Here is a 20,584-nt window from a genome sequence, read left to right as displayed (position 1 = left end):
TAAACTGTCTTAAAATATTTGCTCAACCCCCTCCCGTCTCCAGAAAGCCTTGAAGCCTACAGCTCCTCCCACAAACCGATTTTGTCGGTGAACGCAAGGTTTATTCATCTTTGCCAGATACAACCTCACATGAACAAAACAAAGCAATTACTGCGACATAAATATGTTTCGGAAAACTGTTGCATTGTGAGTTGTGCTCGGTTTTTACACAGCAGTTCAGATTAGTTTTAAAAATAAAAAAAAGGAAAGAAAAAAACAGTACATCATGTCTCTTTGTTCATCTGAAGTCTTTTTTGGTCTTGTTGGAAGTGGGTGTACCTCTTTTAAAACTGAATGTAAAAATGAGAAACTGAACAAATGAAGCAATCATATGAACTGCTTTCCTATTCTTCTGGTGAAATGGACTAATCCCTAAATTCCAATGACATTTTTGGAAAATATAGGATTATGTGCTTAAGAGTGTAGGAAACGACTAAGAGTTCTCTTGGTGTGTTTGGGGATCCTAAATTCCAATGTATGACTCTGCATTGATATGTTTGTTATGTTGAAGCCCCTCTAATATCCTGAGAGTACTTCAGTATTATGCTGCATTTACTGTACAAAAGAAAGAATGCGTGAGATCCAAAACTTTGTAAATATAAGTTGTTTTCCAATAATTTTCTGCCTTAAAAAAGAGATCTTAGTTGTTGATTCTGTTCATGAAACCCATTCATAAAGTAAAATATTTGAACACTTTCAAAACATAAAGTAATTGTTTATTACTTTGTTAATAACTTTCTTTAAGGTTAATTTACTGCGGCTCCAACACTGAGACTGGAAGGTCGTGAGTTCAAATCCAGGTCGAGTCATGACAAAGACTCTAAAAATGGGCTCCATTGCCTCCCTATTTGACACCTAGCATTAAGGCGTTGGATTGGGGGTATTAAACCACCAAATGGTCCCCGAGCGCGGCTGTGTATGCAGCTCATCGCTCCCCCAGGGGATGGGTCAAATGCAGAGAACAAATTTCACATACCTACAGTAGGTGCGTGACAGCCATAGACATATAATAGTGGACGGAGAATCCAGTATTTTACTTGAAGCCTAAATTGTCAGCTCACCGGCGATGCCATATTGACTGGAGGTAACTGCCTAACTGGGACGTTCCAAAAATGGTGAAAAGAGGCAGGACCAAATGAAGTTGTTTTTGTCCACGCCCATGGTTTACACCGCTCCACGCTCCCTTCATGCTAACACTAACAGCTTTAGCTGAAGTCTCCAGGAAGGCAACGCATCAGTTGCCCAATATTTACATTATTATGATTGGTCTGAGTCGCTCTATGTCATCATATCTATGGAAATGGCGACAGTAATTGCCAGCCTCTCTGGTTAGTTGCGGAACTGCAACGTTTTGTTGCCTCCTGGTTGACTTCACCTCCCACCTTCTAGAGTTACCGCTTGGTGACAGCAAATGGGACTTTAACTTTAGGTAGGGGTGCGGACTCCAAAAATGTTCACTCATGATTGGAGAGAGTGGTTGCCATAGAAATGTTGACTCAGATGGACTTGGACCAATCATCTCTTACCGACTACAACTAGCAACTACCCTTCCTTGCTACAATCTGACGGTGTCCATACCCTCCAAAAAAATGGCGACTGAATTGACTTCATTTGGAAGTAAGTCATGTTCCATGGGTGACATCACACTCACTCACTCCAGTTTTCATGTATGGTCAATGGCTTGATCCCAGAAATGTACAAAGACCTCTGGGAATTGTTCCTTTAAAAAAAAATAAAAAATGTACCCCCCCCCCCCCCCCCCCCCCGGGGTAAGTAATAAACCGGACCATACAGGAAACACCGCTATCACTTGGCTTCACTGATAAAACATTTTCTGTAAAAAAAAGATTACATACTTAAAAGGCCACACTTAATAAGTTGGCTCAAAGTGGAGGCAGAACAAAAGCTTGAAATGTCACGCTCTCCTCTGCCTCCTGCCCAAGATCTCCTATATTTGTGTCCCAGACTGATTCCAAGAGCAGGAGGAAAATTCAAGAGGGCATCTAAAACTGCACGGTATTCAATGAAGGTCTACAAAAGGTCTACATTTTTAAGGCTATATAAGTTATCATGCTTTGATTAGAAGCATCCTTTTATTTTGAGCACAACATAACATTTAGTCATGTTTGGATCATTTTTCATTTTGAGATTTTTGAGGACAGAAATTTATAACAAATAATATTAAAATGTCCAGCATTCACCAAATGAAACTCTGAGTTTAATTTTTAGTGTTGTTGTTCACCTTTCGGCGTTTCCCTTCAGGCGTCACCACACCAAATCACCATTCACTGATTCGCACAGGTGGTTTGGCAGAGATTTTTATGCTAGATGTCCTTCCTGACACAACCCTGCATTTTATCCAGGCTGGGGACCGGCACAGGGAGACCCAGACTTGGACCCCCTAAATAAGACTTTTGTTTTGTAATAGTGTAAAAATGCAGAAAGTTTGGAGAACCTTTGACAGAAGAATATTTTTATAAACAAAAAAATATGGCAAGTTATTCAAAAATGTTTTTCTGTGTTGTTTCTATTCAGTTTTTCTAATGCCATATTTAAATGTAAAAACAAAAAGAAAAAAAAAGACTCAATGGTTGAAATACGATAATGACAAATACAGCAAACACAAATTCCTATAGGTGAAGTCATATTAGTGACGTGCCTTCTCTAAAAGATGACAAAACGTTCAAATAGCTGCTATAATCACAAGATTCCCACATTGTGTGAGGTGAACTAAACATGAACCAAAGAAGACATGTATCTAAAGAAATCTGAGCACATTAAGCATGGTTTCTGCTCATTCACTCTTTTCCAAATAAACCTGAGACAGGAGTGTTCAGCCCCGTTGTCATTATGATTCTGTTACATAGTAATGGAAAACCAGATTTGTAAAGTGGAGAAGAGCTTCAGCAGCCAACCACCCACTGTTGCTTAAAGCTGATGCATGAAGGCTACAGTTTCTTTTTCAAGAATAACAGGATGGAGCCTTTGACCTGAGGCTGTGAGGGTGGCATTGAGACGTGGGCTTCACTATCGATTATAAAAAAATAAAAAAAATAAAAAATCCTCTAAACTTCTTGAGTTGCATTTATACCTTCGGACAGACTGGGGCGAGGTGATGCTTTTGAACCGTATGCACCAGCCTTTTATGCAGTGAATCAGACAACAGCAGTGCAAGGCCCAGCTTGAGTTTCTTTAAGGGGACTGCTGGCATATCTCACACAGCACAGTGTTCACCTGAAGCATGTGTAAATCCAACATCCAGCTGAATGGAAACACTGCAGCGAAGGTTAGCAGCAGCCAAGGCCACAAGAAAAAAAAAACTGGTTCAGAAGATTCTCTGCTGTCTGTTAATACACCGCTGTGCCAGCATAATAAAAAAATGCATTTTTTCTGCTGGTAGCTAAGAACATCTGCTGATTTAAAGCTCTTCATTAATTTAGCTCCCAAAATATATAACAAAAGAACTTGGACTTTTGGGAAAATGAATTAAATCAGGGTTGAGCTTCTAAAAAAAAGTGGTTAACCAATAAAACCTGAAAGTGTTTGTAAGAATTGTTCTGACTTTTGTATCTTCCTGACAAATCTGCAGCAGTAGATACCAAACCCCATTCATCAATTTGAATCTGTTCCACTTGGCTTTGATGTTTAAGTGAAAAGATTTTTTTTATAATTAGACAGACTGGGCTGCAGTTTCCTGACATCAGTGAGCTCCTGGTACCCAAGCCATCTTAACGGATGAACACAAAAAGGTGAAAGAAAGGCAGTTTTTAGCGTTCCTCTATTAACAATGGAGGGCAAATGTGGACTAAAAAAGGAAGCAAAGAGAAAAGAAAATCTGTTGGTCTTCCCACAGGCTCTCCTCATTTCCCACAAGCACACGGGAGAATAAGTACTCAACATATTCCTCAAAATTTCTGGCACATTTTTTACCAAAGCAATCCAGATCGGTTTCCAAGAGCATGACCGCCCAAGCTCCCAACCATGGCGTGCTCCCATGCCATCTGGACCCGTCTGAAAAACACTGACGAGATCACAAGAGAGGGCAGCATGCATCTACAAAATGCATCCAAATTCTTTATTGATCCTCCAAAACTACCATTCTGCAGAAACAAAACGTCCAGAACAGGGGAACCTTCTGCTTTTTTGGAATAAATAACCAAAAGTCATAGGGCAACTAGAAGATAAGGGTTTTCGGTCTCGTATCGGATCATGTACAAAAGGAAAACACTGGAGCAAACGACAAGAAAGGTCATCTGATGACAAAATTGGAAAAGATCATTTTGGCTACAGGGAATGCTTGAAAAGTCCACATGCTTTGTCTGTGGGAGATGCAATTACAGAGTAACCTTTTGCTCTGCTGTATGAACAGAAATCTCCTTTGTTTCTTCACATTTTAAGACAATGGCAAATAATCATTAGAGGCTTTACCTATTGAGTTTACAGTAACAATTTAGAGAATAAACTATAATCCAGGCACACAAACCAATTGTAGTTTAGTAGAACATCACAGAAAAGAGGCTGAACAAAAATTGCAGCATGTTTACAGGTAAAAAAAAAAGAGCTGAACTTCTCATGTTTGAAGGTAAAACCAAACTGTGACTGAAGAGGCTTGTATGCAGTACTTACACACCCTTCCCATTACATTTGTGCAAACCAATTATGGCTAATTCAACCCGGAAATTGTCACAAATGTACTTTTCTAACTAGTTGCAGTCTTGATTTAAAAGCTTCCCTCAATAGATATAGTCAGAAATCTTTAAAATACAGACATGAAATCTGCTTTTCCAAACACTAATGTTGTTTTTAGGGCAATTTAGGGTAATTTTCCTTTGTTGTAGTCAAAGGCATCAAATAAGAAATCACTTCTTCTCCTGGATATAAATGTCATTCATATCAATATCTGATTTGTTAAAAAGATATTAGTGATTTTACTTGAAGAAAATAAAAAAAAAGTAAAACAACGCCCTTAGGAACACATGTTCAAGCGACCACTTCCAGTGAAAAGTCTATGTAAACATGCGTATATGCGTGTTTAGGGCTACCGCGTTCAATACTCTGTTCAATAATTCTGTTCACGTGTTGCTACGCACCTTTTTAAGACCATTTTCGGGCTCTGTGTAGAAAACAAGTTGCCATTTACCACGTATTGAAAGTTAGACTAGGTTGAACTTTGATCAATTGGACTCAGATTTGGTAGTGACGTATAAATGGCATCTCTTTTGTATCACAGAAGTGTTAAGCATTTAAACGTTGATCATGGAGGAGAAATTAATAATTAAGGTTTGCGCCCAGCTGGAAATCCATGACATCAAGGTGGAATCCGAATTCATTCTCTACCCTTCTTGCTACTCCGTATTGCTCCAATTGAAGGGGTATTTGAAGCTGTAGTAGTGTCCAAAAGTGTTTTTTTTTATAAGGAGGAGCCGTAGCAACTAAGGGCTGAGTATCCCTCCAGTGATTGGGTGATTTTTGTTGCACTTGTGGGATGGAGGACTTGAACACATTTACAACACAAACAGGCCCCCTGCACCGGATTTGGGGAAGGGCGAGGGGCTGAAAAAAATGAAAAAACACAACTTGCCAGCATCTCAACGACTTCCCCCTTTTTACCCTTCCATGTTGCTCAAGTGTTCACTTCTACCTGTCAACTGTGGCATGCCCGTTGAAATGAACATTTTTGCTTCCAGGGCTCACCAAGCGGTCAACAATTTTCATATTTTGTGCGTGGCATCTGCATGCCCCATGCAGGTTTGCCCATTTTTCACCTGCAGACAGCCCATATCCATGGAGCACGTGACCTGACATGGGTAAAAATAATAATAATAATAATAATTAATAATGATAATAATTAAAAAATAATATTTCACATGATAAGTCATTCATAAACAAGGATGTGAGCAATACTTGGATTTCCTGCAGATACCTTCACATTCCTGTCTGTGTGTATATCATTACAATGCACGGAAGACACGGAGGATGTTTAGAGATCAGATTTTTTATTTTAAAAAGCTCTACAAAAGCATCAGTAATCATGTCTCCATGTCTGGGTTCATCAGATCATTCAGAGTCTCTCCCAGTGTGCACTCAAATTAGGGGATTTATGCATTATTGTCTCGATTAAAATAAGAAAAACATTATAAGATTTAGGAGGCCCGACTTAGCTTCTTCCTCATCCCGCAGCGCCTGTCCGTCAAACAGTGTGACATCATCATTGGTCACAGGCCAGCGGACACTTATAGCAGGCCGAGCAGTTTTGGTACCTACACCGGCATCCGGGCAGCTGGCTTGTTTTTATTTGTCTCCTCTTGAATTAATGTGTGTCACAGAGACACGGATGAAGCAGTGGAAAGCGGCTTTTGCGGCAGGACGAAGTGCGTACCGGGATGTGAATAAACGCAGACCTGGAGACGCGATTACCTATGCTTCTGTAGAGCTTTTTAAAATAATTAAATCTGATCTCTAAACGTCCTCTGTGTCTTCAATGCAGTGTAATGAGATACACACAGACAGGAATGCGAAGGTATCTGCTGTAAATCCAAGTATTGCTCACATCCGTGTTTATAAATGACTTTTCATGTGAATTATTATTTCGCGGGAACGAATTAATTATATTTTTTTAACCCGTGTCAGGTCACCGGCTCCGTACATGTCCACCCGTAAAGACTGTTGCGACTAAGACTTGAGCTTAAAGTATTATTTCAAATATATCTTAGTCTTAAAATCTCAGAACTCACCTCTACCAGCTTGACTATGTTGACATGATCCAGTTTTTTAAGGATGGCGATTTCCTGATAGACTCTCTCAAGGGGTCCTAAGATTTTCGGCTGCTCCCCTTGAGCTGCCTTTGGTCCTCTGGGGGGAGGGCGGCCTGCGTAGCAGTACACAAACATGGTGAGGGAATCATGTATTCATTGAATTCATAAAATCAATGCAATCCAAAATTAGACTACTGAAAAGTGAAGCAACTTTTCCAATTTGTCACAACTGTTCTATTTCTTTTATTTAAACAGATGCAAGAGTTTTTTTTTTCTTCTGTTGAGCCAAATGGGCAGTCGCAGAGCGTCTCCTCTGCCAAGGCCAATGCTGTCTATATTTTTTTTTTCAAAGTGACCCAGATCTGCTTGGAAATCCATTTCTTTTTCTTGTGTTCTACCTCTTCACCATATGTCATGAAGCTGTGAATTTTAATTCACGAGTATTTCCTGCAGACAATGATTACTCATCCGCAGAAGTGAGGCCAAAGCAGAGGAATAATCCTCCTGACAAAGTAATCCATTAAAGCTTTGAAGCTCTTTTAGGTAATATGAAAGTTTTAAAAGTCGTGTCTTTGAAGTTATTGTCTGTCCTACTTTGCAGACGGGAGCTGACAGACATTTAGCCGTACAGTCTGTTGAAGCTGGGAGTTTCAGTTCTCAGGCTTTTGCCAACAATGTTTGTCCATGCACCCTTGGACCTTTATTGTATCATCTTATGTGAACTTCAAAAATGTATATCATTTGATTTAAGGCAAAAACAAGAAACAAGGTCTTACGTGGAAAACCACACTGCTTCATTAACTTCTTCTTTGAAAACACCTTCATGGCCTGGAAAAAAAAAAAAAAACGGAAAAAAAACACACAAACAACACATACAGTGAGTAAAGTTAAAAACTTTAGCTCCACAAAAGAAAACAAGTAAGACAAATCCAGGCAAATCTGAATCACTGCAAAATTGGTAACATTTCTGAGCCGTTTTGTTTCATTTCCATGACCCTTTTCTGCCGTTCTGAACCCGTCCCCGACAGCCGCTGGAAATTTGGTGGCAGCAGGGGTAACTTTCAGTACCCCACCATGCTGATCAGCACAAGTCAGGGACAGAAAATCAATGTGTCCTAACTGAGTTTAATGAAGTATCTGCACCAACATATAGGAAGTGTCCAGGTCAGGGGTCTCAGCAGCGTTGACTGTGCAAAAAAAGAGTTAGACAAGGAAACAAACCTTCCAGCACAGTTTGAATTCTTTGCTGAAGTGGTGGGTCTGTGTGTACAAGTCTACACTCACAAAGAACTGTGAGTAAATATTCTGGACAAGTGGGGGCATCTTCATACAAACACTTATATTATTCATAAAAGTGCTCTGTAAATCCTACAGGCTCACAACTTAATCCTTTTATTGATCAAAGACAGACGCAGGTGGACAATGGATAAAGACGATTCAAGACAGATCGAGATGTCCTGTGGCTTTTTCAGTATGTTGTCTTTTTTGACCGGGATTTTTACATGAAGGTCAGCAGCATTCTTTGAATTTTATCACAGATGATAATCAGGAGACACAAAAGTTGCAGGTACTTTTTTTTTTTTTTTTTAAATGCTTTAACATAGTTTGAAGTTCAAGAGTTAAAAAAATGGGGGGGGGGGTATGTCGGCTTTTATAAGAGTTGATTAAAAAAAAGATAGAAAAATTAGCTTTTCTTTAAACTCTGCAGAGCAAGGGGACACAAAGTGACATATTTTCCTCATTATCATGCTCATGGAATCCTCTATAGGTCCTCTGAACCGTCTCCTGCTGGGCTTTGACCAGGTGACCAAAGAGTGAAGCTGACTGGGATGAAATCACAACATTTGGTGACAACGACATCTGTTTTTATTGGGCCTCTGTGTTTGACAGCAAACTGAACTAAAGCAGAGAAAGAGTCCAGACTATCGCAACTAGAGACCCACTCCAATGAAAATGGAGTTTCTGCTGTTTTTAACATGCTGTTGATGCAATTTTCTGAAGATGATGGAGGACATTTATAAAGAAAACTAAGATTAAAATTACATTTTTTTGTATTTCTTTTTCAAATCTTTGTGAATCAGGAGCAGATGCAAAATGCTGGCTGCAAAATATTGTTGTTATATAGAAGCTACAACCAGCAGGCAACAAGCTCCCTGCTCCACTTCATTATTATACATCCACTGTAAGACACATAGATCCATAAACGTCTTTGTTTTCCTCGCATGAGCTGCAATCTGACTCAAAACTGTACGGCTGGATACATACTGGAGCTATCCAGCCGTAAAGGTTTAAACCAGATGCCAGACGAAGACTAACGACAACATTAATGGATCTATCTGTCTGCAAGTGGATGCATCAAAATGGAGTGGAGCAGGGAGCTTGTGACCCGCCGATTGTAATTTGTATGTAATCAAAAGCTTATTCCATCAGCACTTTTAATCCTAATTTTCTCTTCATATTTCCGCCATCATCATCAGAAAAATGCCACAAGAACATGCTAAAGAGACCAAAAACATGATTTTCATCGGAGTGGCTCTTAACAAGATGATCAGAGTGGGTGTTTAAACACTGCAGAGGTAGCAACAGGACACACATATTGTCTTAATTATCGTGTTCACTGAATATTCTATAAGTCCTCTGAACCGTCTCAGTCTCCTGCTGGGTTTGGGACAATCAAGGTTAAGCCAAATGAAAGCAGAGACACAAAATCTAGAAAATAAAGCTAAAGATCTCTCACAGTTTTAGCCTGTGTATTAGAAATAAATTGAAAATCAAGCAAGAATAAACAAAAAGGATCTATAACATGCTTTTCTTTTAACATGCTCTGCCTGTAAGTCACCCTGACTTGAGAGCTGCCGAAGAAACATTCCAATGTACCTGTTTTACATGTACAAATGATAAACCTTATCCTTTTAACACCTAAAGAAAAAAAATCAATATATTTACATCACTACAAATTTGATGTAGCATGGCTCAATTTATTATTTTTGCTTTCAATTATTTAAAATTATATACCTTCTTTAAAATTTATCTGAATGATTTTTTTTCCAAGCTTTCACTGGCTTTGATTTTTTTGGTTGGGACATGGATGCTATTCCTACTCACTTCCACACAATCCAAAGGTAGTTCCGTTCCCTTTCCTTTTTTTTTTAAATGGGGAGAAATCATTTTGCTTTTCATTGTTTGCCTTGCTTTGCTTGATTGTCGTATGTTTTAATATGCTGTGGGCAGCGGTAGGTCGGTCGACCCATGATCGTAAGATTGCAGGTTGAATTCCCGCCTTGCACGCCCATGAGTCGATGTGTCCTTGAGCAAGACACTGAACCCCACCCCGCCTCTGGTGGGAGGTTGGCGCCAGCGTTCGGCAGCGGAGCCGCCACCAGTGTGTGAATGTGTGTGTGTGTGACTGGGTGAATGGGTCTGTGACTGTAAAGCGCTTCATGCCTTGTAGGTAGAAAAACGCTATATAAGTATACGCCATTTACCATTTTAAAAGATTACTTTAAGACATGTGAGGTCCAACGGCAAAGTCAGATAACAGAAATGACTAAAACCTCTGCTCACTATCTTGCCTGTATGGCTTGTATTTAAGCAAAACAGCAGTGTTTGCACACAGTTTGAATTTAGGTCTCTAAGAAACCAAAGTAAATAAATGTTATTTTATCCTCGATCCCCAGCTTCAATAAAAGAGAGAAAAGTTTTAAACTGTTTTACTGCAACTAAATTCTAGCTGGAACTATATTTTAAAATATGCTTTACACTATTAATCTCACCTTAAAATGTGTATTCTATATGGAAAAAATGCAGTTGTTAATCAAATTCTGCCCAAAAATGGCATTTTTTACTAACTTTATATTAGTCTGCATAATAAAATGTTTACTGATCTGGTGAAGCTTTCCTTCCCGTATGGCATGCGTGGGATAATTGTGCATGCTGTACGTGGGCTCCCACTGCAGAGGCTCTGCATACCAAAATCCAATCCGGTTTTTAAGAAGCCGTGTCAGATTGCCAGGCAGTCGCCCCTCAAGGCTGCCATCAATCATCTCCTACACTCTTTCTTCCTGTCACTGGATACGTCTGTCCGCAATCTGTCCTGGAAGGTAGCAATTTGACCAGTGTCAACAATCGGCAACAAAACCAAGCAGGCTGGTATACAGATGGAACAAAAAGTAAATGTGCCGTTGAGGTGAAGAGATAAATGGGAAAACTCTTTGGGAAGAAAAAACATTTCAATTAATGAACTGCATAAATGTTTCTAAGTACACATATTCTAAGAACAGAAGATGTTTGTTCAAACAAAAAAAAAAAACAATCAAAAGTAAAACATACATTTCCCGAAGAAAAAGGCCCAAATGTCCAATTTATCCACAATTATTGCACATTTATTGTGGTAAAAATAAACTTATTTGGGATAAATTACCAATCACATCTCTGAAGAGGAAGAGTGTGATCACATGACATAAGCACTGAGGTGCCTGAGAAATCCAACTGCTCAATGAAGAAACTTTTGTTTTTGTCAGTTCACTTTCTTGAACTGGATGCAGCATCTCCCAAGTTTATGTTTTGATGAATTTTTTAGACTATGTCACTCAAGAGTATAAGTCAAAGAAGCCAAAAAAATGCATAATGTATAAGAAAACAAAGTATAAGTTGTACCCCGGACAAATTACATATAAAAAAAGGCTATTTATACTCAGAAAAATACGATAATAATTTTAAATTCTAGCACTGAAATAAATGGAAGGGTTGTAAGGTGGAGCAATGGTCAGCACTCTTGCCTCACAGCGAGAAAGTCCTGGTTTGAATCCCGATTGAGTCCTTTCTGTGTGGAGTTTGCATGTTCCGCTCATGCATCTGTGGGTTTTTACCGGGCACTCTGCTTCATAGGTTCATTGGTGACTCTATATTGCTGCTTAGGTCAACTTAGGAACTGCAACAAACTGGTCATCTACTCAGGGTGTACTCCACCTTTACCCAACAGTAGCTGGGTTGGCACTAGCAACCCCATGACCCCTAAAAGAAATAAGCGGGTTCTGAAGATGGATAGATAATCGGATGGAATTATATGGACTGAAATGCTCATCTGCAACAGAAAACTGTGCATCAAAGTCAAACAGAAAAGCTGCAGAGTTAAACTTCCTGATAAAAGAGCTTAAAAGACACCAATTGATTTAGTAAAAGCTGCAGCCTTTTCAGAATTTAAAAATCAACTCCTAAATCACAAAAGTTAACACAAGCTCACAAAGAAATCTGAATAATTTGCATGCCGTTGTATTTCTGTATTGGAGCTCTGTTTCTGTTTTAGATCAAAATCTAACTTCCTGGTCTGGGTTTGCAGACTGTTGCATATCTCAGCAGCTCTGCAGGTCGGCCACGTCGCACGCTTCATATCGTCATTCCAATCAAAAGTCAAAGTTCTCTCCGGTTCTTGTTTTTCAGCCGCCGTAAGGGACTCGTCCTGGGCTCAAACAACGTTCTATTGTTTACGAGTGTGCTTCAATGCATTTATGAGGCTCCACTTTGATATTGGATTCTCTTTAACTCTGAGATACTGCTGGCTGTGGTTCAAAAGTACACATTAAACCCATCTAGAGTTGGCAGCTTCAGCTGATGTGACTCATCCAAACACTTTCGCTGTTGCTGCCTCACAGTTTTGTTAAGACACACAATAGCTTACATTTGGAGGCTGCAGGGCTTTCAACAGGAACAAATCACCTTGATGGAAGCTGCTGAGTATAACCTTGGAAAAGCATTCGGCCTCTGCACAGATCGTGCACAAGGAAAAAGGAATAAAATGGACTGGGAGCACTGAACATGACATCAGAAGCAACTTTAATTTTCCTTTTTCTTTTTTCAAAGCACCTTAAAAAATCCAAGAGGATAAAACTCACAGCTAAACATAAAAAAAAAAAGAAAACTCAATATAACGGGCTTCTTTCCGTACCACAGAGAGTGACAGACCTGATTGAAGGTTTAAAGATCACCAGTGCTTTGGGATATTTCAACCACAGGCATGAAAATTGACTTACATAATGTTTGTCATCATCTTCATTGTAGGCGAGCTTCACCACACCATAGGAGCCCTATAAGGAAACAAAAAAGATGGATTTTTAAAGCAGATACACAAAAGATTTCAAATGTCATAAGTCCTTTTTTCTTTAAAAATAAGTTGAAGATCAGAACTCCTGAGAGGAAGAGTGTTTTAAAGCCTGGAGAACAGACAGTGGCACCATAACGACTGATGGTTTTCCTGTTCCGCTTAAGACATTTTTATCTGTTGGCAGCGCAGAATGACTCCCCTCACCCACATGGTTCTTCTGGACATCATTTGTTTATCATCTCCTTTTCTTAACTATAGTTTTAGGAGATAAATGTGAAGCTTTACTGATTTTCTTTCTTGCTAAATGTTATATTCAAAGGTTTTACGGTAATAACCTAAAAACAATCACGATTGGTCATTTTGCTTACCATTTCAGGCTCTAAACCTCTAATTTTTCACAGAAAATGTCAGTATTCACAGTACCTTTATAAGAATAGGTCTTCAACACATTTTTCCAAAAAGAGACAAAAAAAAAACAACAATCATTTTTGGGCTAATAAGTTCAAATCAAAGGAGTTTAACTTAAAAATGTAAGAAGAGATTTCTAAACCTGCTTGGTTCTTTCTTGACAAAATTTACTCTTACTATGATTAACCATATTTTGATCATCAGACAGTGGCTTTTAATATCTCCTACTGAATGTAGGCTTAGGGTTAGGGTGCAGGTCTGATTACCGTCAGACTGTGCACCAACAAAAAAACAAAAAAGTAATCAAAATTTAATGAAGTGATAGAATTAAGAAGCCAAACTTGTGTGAGCCTTGTGAAAAATTGAAAAGCTCACTCTCACTCCATTAGAGAGATCATTTAGACAAACACTGCTGAAAAAGAAAAAAAAAACTCATCTCACGTTTGGCTAAAATATCCCAATGTTCCCAAAGACTATTTTTAAAAATGCAAAAGAAAAAAATTGCAATGCCAGCATGGTGGCGCCAGTATTATAGTGTGTGGTTTCAGGATCCGGATGACTTGCGATAACTTCAGTTAGGCTATGTTTTCACTGTCCTATGAGAGCATAAACACAGTTTATCACAGCCAGAGAATCACCTGAACCTTTATAAATGAACCCAATAAATAATAAACCTAAAAATGCATTTACTTTGTTTAATGCTGGAACCTCTGTTAGGCCTTAAAAGAAAGTGTAACATAACATAACAAACATTAATGTTATGAAAAGAACTTCAGTGGATAAGAGCATAGATTTAAAATGGTATGTAGTTTATATTACAATACATGCAATAAATATAACAGATGAAATTACAGGGTTAGCATTTTAGTAGGATGTGTGGCCTTCAAAAAAATGCATCTAAAAATGTAAATGCATATCGCCTTAGCACTGCTGGTGCACAAAATGTGCAGGTGTGCCCTTATACTTTCAAGATCCTAAATGTCAAACTGTTTGGTTTTTTCTAATCAGTCCAAATTTAGTTTCCAAAGCATCTATCTGCTCATAAAGTTCTCACATTTCTCACACTTTAGGAAAGGTTGCACTGCCTTTTATTAATGCAGTCCATCATTTTATCCCTTCAAACGTTCATATTTCAATATTCAAATAAACACATATACTTTTTAAGACCCACTCCGACCATCTTTTGATCTTTTGTAGACGTGATTATGCCGTTTTTAGCCAAAATCGCAGAACCTGACCTTTCTAGGACATAGCTTCTGCAGAGTGGCAGTAGTTCATTAGACATTCATCTTCAAGATGTGGGTGGGACCATTGGCACAGTCCCACTTTCATCAAAGTGGGACTTTAGGACATTTGTTTTGTGAAATCATAAAATTATTATTTCCCAGATTTAGGAATAGCCTCCCCTTTGCTGTAAACTTTCACAATCACATTAGCAATGCTCCTGTTTTCCCCTGTATTCTGATTCATTTGTCTTATGTGTGCTGTGGTTACAACAGTTCTACTGTGTTTCCCATCAGAGGGAATTAGACAGGAAATACAGCAATGAGGAGCAGCTAGAATGACAGTAATTAAGGGACGTATCACAGCTCTGTTCCCGACCTTTAAAAACAAGACGACGCTGAAAGAAGCAGATGGCCTGCAGTCTTTAATTTTGAAAAGGGACAACATATAAGCTTGAAGAAACCATAAAATATTATGCAGTACCACACAAAGACACCTGATCACCCAAAATGTCCTCAAAAGTTTTCCACTGCACATGTCAGTTGATTCAGTGCAATCTGAGTCCAGATCACTGAGTTACTTTTTAGAAGCAGACATCATTAAGTAATTTGGAACAAATAAATTACTTTAGAGAGCAGAGCAGCCAGAGGACTTGCAGAAAAAACATTACAGATGGCTTTAATAAACCGGAGTAAAGCCATGATGGTCTCTAATTGCAAACAAAACCTCAATCATGATTGAAATTAGAATAAAAATATTTACTTTTTTTTTTTCTTTTTATATACCCAGCTGAACAGATGACACTTTTTCTGGATTTTTTATTCACCCTAGCATCACTTCATGCTGGACTGTTTGTTTTTTAATCTTTGATAGAAGTGCAGGCTCATTTAAGGACTAAACTCTAAAGAGATGGGAAGGCTTCTAAATCTAAAATTGTAAACTTTTTAATTTTTTTTTAAATTTGAAACTCTCATCCGCAGCAAAACTATTTTATGTGAACTTTATCCAACAATGAACCAATCTTGTGGATGCTTTTTATCTATTTTTGCACAATATTTCACCTTTAACTGAAGATCAGGTCATGCAGTAATTCAGCGTTTGAACATCCAGCTCTGAAATAGTCATGGATGTAACATAAATTTGTGGTTTGAGTACAGAGAACTAAAATGTGTCTAAATTTTTCGTATTATTAAACTATTTTGCAGATGCTTTCTGTGGAACGGGAAGAGCTCTAATGTTGTCGGTGTTTCCTGTTTGAAAGCCATTCTTCTTTGGTGAGATCTCAAAAGAACAGTTGTTCCCAGAATCACCTGGATTAGAAAGTTCAGGAAATCGACTCAAACCTTTTTCTGCTTTTTAAAATACAATTGAAATTTTAAATATGGGGGGATTCTTTTAAACCTTTTTCTTATAGTTGGGATTTTTTTTCCTATAATGTACTGGTGTTTGTGTAACATTTAATTGTAAGAAAACTTTTATTTTTACATTCTTTTATTTCCACGATGTTATGATTTTCCTTTTTTCCTCTCTCTGATATACACCTAAGCTAAATTTGTAATTGATTGTATTTAATTTGAAAGGATCATGCATATTTTAACAGCCAGCACTGAAACTGAAATTTCCAAGGAAGTTGAGCATCTGCTTTTTGAATTTATGAAGTAAAAACATATTTCCTGCACTTCATACAGCGTAGACAACATTTTTTTGTTTGCACTGCACGTGCGCTGGTGTGGCTAACATTAAAAACGTTTCTTGGTACATTTGGAAAACAAGATGTTTTACTAAATTTACTAAAAACATGCAGGAAACTGGATCGTAATGCAGGAACGTGTTGCGCCGTGACAGCAGATTGAGGCTGACGTGTTTTTAGAGCAGCAGCTGAGAAAGCCATGAGACGACACTGCTGGTGGAAGGAGCATTGAAGATGCATTTGTGGAAATAAAGATGGTTTCTGTCAAAGCCATTGATTGTACAGTATATGACAACTGGACTGAGCGAGTGTGACATCACTCGTAGAAAATAGTGCACTTCCAGCTCCAACCAGATTCACCCGCAATTCACTCACTATTTTGTGGCGATACGAACGTCACCATGAAATTGGGAGGAAGCAGTCATTGGTCCAAGTCAAACTGAGTCAACGTATCTATGGCAACCACTCTCATCAATCACAAGTGAGCTTTTTAAAAATCCCTGCCACTTGAAAGCGAGCTACATTAAATCTGTCAATCATACATTTTGATGCTTGGTTGTGAGATTAAGGCATCTGATTGGTCAATTTATAACTTGAATAACTTGCACTACAGAAAAGATCTATTGATAAAAACAAGATTAGAAGGAGCAAGAAGATGTTAAAAAGGTAACAGAGCAAGAATGGTTATTGTGACAAATAGAATGAATGAGTAACAGTTGTTTATTTGTCTATAAAAGTCTATGGGATTTTGGGTTCTTGGAACCAGCAGGTACTTCCTGTTTGGAACACGGGGGGGAAAGAGTCACCCAGTCCAATTCTTGTATATGGTCAAATGGTCAAATCCACACCTCATGAACCAACATAAAGACTCATATATGTGTGGTAAATATTAAGGAAAAGGTTTGGTTTTGTTATTATTTTTTGGGAGGACTCCTCATATACATGCCCACACATAGAAAAAGGTTCATTTGTAGCAAACAATACATGAAATAAATAAGACTGCAATGATGCCATTGGGAGTGCAGAATAAGAACGTTTTGTAAAACTCACATCGACTCGGTCCTTTGTTATTATCCTATTTAAATCTATGCAATTTCGACACTGGATATTTTTTTCTTTTCTCCAAGGTGACATTACCATAGTGTTTTTGAGTAATCATTAAAAAATAGCCTGGCATTTGACAACACCACAAAAAGAGATCAAAGAGACTTTACACATAAAAAATAATATCATAATAAGCTAAATTAGGATAGGAAGGAATCAACTCGAGCTCAAAGTTCAGTCAGGATATTTTTGCGATTGTTTTATTTTATTAAACAGGAGACACAAACTATTGTTTTATACCAAGAATGGTATAAAAAAAGAAAAAAAAAACATTGCATTTATGGACTTCATGTTTTGTCTTTTCATTCCTAAATTCACTCAGAAAATACATATATATATATTTTACAATATTCTTAAATAAAGACAGTATGAATCTGAACTGAAAGTCTTCTTGTAACATTTTTTAAACTTCAAAAAATTTTCCTGCGGTGTGCTGCCAGCAGATCATGCATTGAGATTATGCAAAGAAGACCTTTTCCGAAGTTTCCCTCCTAAATTACTTAAAGAGACGGTTGCGACAAACTCACCTTTCCTATCTCACTCTTAAGCTTGTACTGGTTCAGCTGGATGCAGTCCTGAAAGAAGGAAGAGAAAACACTTGATCATCATGAGAGGAAGAGCTTTTTGGCAACGAAAGCAAAGAAAATGAGAGGACGGGTTTCTGCGGAAGCCATGTGAAATCAAAGTCATTTATTTCTGAGATGCAGACACTCACTAGTTTCTGTTTACTGTCTGCAAATCCATTATAGTGTCTCTGCTTAAATGATTTGCTGTTCCATAGCAACCGCTGCTTCAGCACAGAGAGCCAGGGGCGAGAGGACCATGGCACAGCGCGAGGACAGGAGGAGAAGAAGAGAAAACGAAAGGTGAAGGTTTAGTCAGGGGAGCGTTTAATGAAGGGGGTAGCCCTGAGAACCCGAGCACAGACATGGGCGAGTAATGAGCAGAATGCAGGCAGAGGTACTGGAGTGTGAAGTCGGCAAGGTGATGGAACCGAGGAGGTTTGAAAGCAGTTCTCTGGTTACAGCCGGGGGAGGCGATGGCTGATGAGGCAGACTAGCCCCCAAGACTTCATCCTGGACGCAGGATGAAAGCACAAATGTAACCAGGAGAACAGCAGGGACTCTTTGTTATGACCAGTCGCCATCAGGCAGGATATTTAAAAAAAATATCTAATGGTTAGATAACACGCCGGTTATGCAGCTTTGGCTTGAAGCAAGTGTTGGTGTGAGGATTGACTAATGGAGAGTAATATGCTGCAAAGCACTGTGGGTAGGCAACAACAAAAAGGACATAGTGAACCGCAGATTTAGATCAGCATGTGGGAAAACATGGATGTCATTGGATGAGAGGAGAAAAAAGACGTAAGAGGTGAAAGATAAAGTAGCAAACAAAAGTAAAGGATTGTCTTTCAGGGGTTTTTGACGTCATTTGTTGCACATATATGTGATTTATTTTAGATAACACTTCAAGACCCACTTGGATGAGAAATGTGTTTTTAACATGTTCTTGTAGCATTTTCTGATAATGGAGGAAACGTATAAAAATTTTACGATTTAAATGGCATTTCTGAGCATTTCTTTATTCAAAAGCCATTTTAAAAAGATTGTAGTTGTTATGTCGAAACTACAATTACTAATGAACTCTGGAAATATAATTCCTAGAAAACAACACAGGTTTTTTTTTTTTTTTTGGCTAAAAATAGCATGATCACAATTAAAACACCACTGGGAACGCTTTTACAATAGTTCAAAAGATGATCGGAGTGAGACTTATGAGTTTTTGACTTCAATCGCTCCGCTTATGAAGTGATTACGGTAGATAAAACTTAATGTATAGTTGAGGACATGCATCCGCTGATGCCTTGAATCGTGACAAACAAGTCTCAATTCTCACCTCACTTCCATTGTTCCAGCTCTGAAACTGACACAGCGGATCAATGTCTGCATGAAAAACATGCCACCAGGCCTTCCCCAATCAATGTGTGAGTATCATAAGAAATGATGAGAAGCAAAACACAACCAGGAGAGGTGGGAGGACTTAATAACACTCAAAGCCCGTAAATGTAAAAATGATCCCCTCTTAAACGTCCTAATAGCTGACATGATGGTGGAAATCCCTCGGGTGATGGTTTTAACCCACAGTTAGTCTCACATTAACAGACATTATGGAGTAAAGCTTGTAAAATATGTCAGGCTGTGCTGACAGACAGAGTCCAGGGAGAACAGTTGAGTTATTTGATGTGAAAATGTTGAGAATGTCATTTGTGTTGACTTGAAGAAGCTGATTATTTATGTTGGCAACATTACAGTGTTCCTGTCTTCAAGCACCGATGACATTCCAGTCTTCTTAAGATTAGTTTAACGCCAACATAGATCCGCCTAACACAGGAGGCAGGATGGTAAACACTGAAGCCAGTTCTCATGGGGGTGAAATCCCATCTTGGGGGCAAAAAGCTGCAGGAATGACTTCCATTACGTCTGTGGATTTAAAAGAGACTGAGATGACGCAGCTATAAAAGTGCTCCATTCCAGTCTGATCAATCTTAGGCTGCATCCACACATGTGCTCCTTCATTCTGAAGAGTCCAAATTCTGTTATTTATACCTGGCTTTGACGTTAATTCACTATTTTTATTCCTAAAGAAAACTTTATTGATTGTGAAATGAGATAAAAGTGTCAATCCTGGAACTACAAGCCTGAAGCAATTTTTAAGTAACAGTAGTAAACGACAATCGATCAGTTGACTGAGAAGTAGAGCAGCTTGCACCACTTTAATTCACCATTTTTAGTCTAATAAAACATTGCTATAGAACATAAACATTTACAGTTTGGTCTTGTTCGGGTCTTTTTTCATCTAAGAATTAGAAAACTGTACTGGGAAAAATGCAAAAAAAAAAAAAAACATCAGTTGATTTGTTTCCTTCCACTTATCCAGGACATTGTCAGGTGCCAGCAGTCTAAGAAAGACGGCCAGACTCTCTTCTTCCTGGCTACATTTTCCAGCTCCTCACGGAGAATTCCAAGGCAAAGACGCACATGGATCTAATAGTCTACAAGTGGACACATCAGAATGGAACAGAGCAGGGAGCTTGTGGCCCCTCCAGCATATTTTCTACGTCACAAGTACGATCTTTTTTGAATTGCATTTGCTCCTGATTCACAACAATTTGAATAAATAAATACTCAGAAATGCAATTTTAAGCTTAATTTTCTTCATTATATGCCCTACATCCTCAGTAAAAGGCCACAAGTACAACAAAAA

General features: G+C 38.4%; 1 protein-coding gene across 2 annotated transcripts in view; it reads right to left on the bottom strand.

Moving 5' to 3' along the window:
- Window positions 1-20,584, bottom strand: part of camkk1a (calcium/calmodulin-dependent protein kinase kinase 1, alpha a) — a 77,271-nt gene that overhangs the window by 22,620 nt on the left and 34,067 nt on the right. For both annotated transcript variants that reach the window (XM_004076707.5, XM_020709044.3), the window contains exons 3-6: window positions 17,848-17,895; window positions 12,824-12,877; window positions 7,571-7,622; window positions 6,774-6,907 (exon numbers count right to left, since the gene is read on the bottom strand). In XM_004076707.5, coding sequence (XP_004076755.2) covers window positions 6,774-6,907; window positions 7,571-7,622; window positions 12,824-12,877; window positions 17,848-17,895 — 288 coding nt within the window. The remainder of the gene's footprint in view (window positions 1-6,773; window positions 6,908-7,570; window positions 7,623-12,823; window positions 12,878-17,847; window positions 17,896-20,584) is intronic.

Source organism: Oryzias latipes, chromosome 14 (genome assembly GCF_053564925.1).
Source record: "Oryzias latipes strain Hd-rR chromosome 14, Olatipes_Hd-rR_3.1".
Classification (NCBI taxonomy): Eukaryota; Metazoa; Chordata; class Actinopteri; order Beloniformes; family Adrianichthyidae; genus Oryzias; species Oryzias latipes.
The sequence above is the reverse complement of the archived record's forward strand: the minus strand, read 5'-3'. Positions and strand labels throughout refer to the sequence as shown.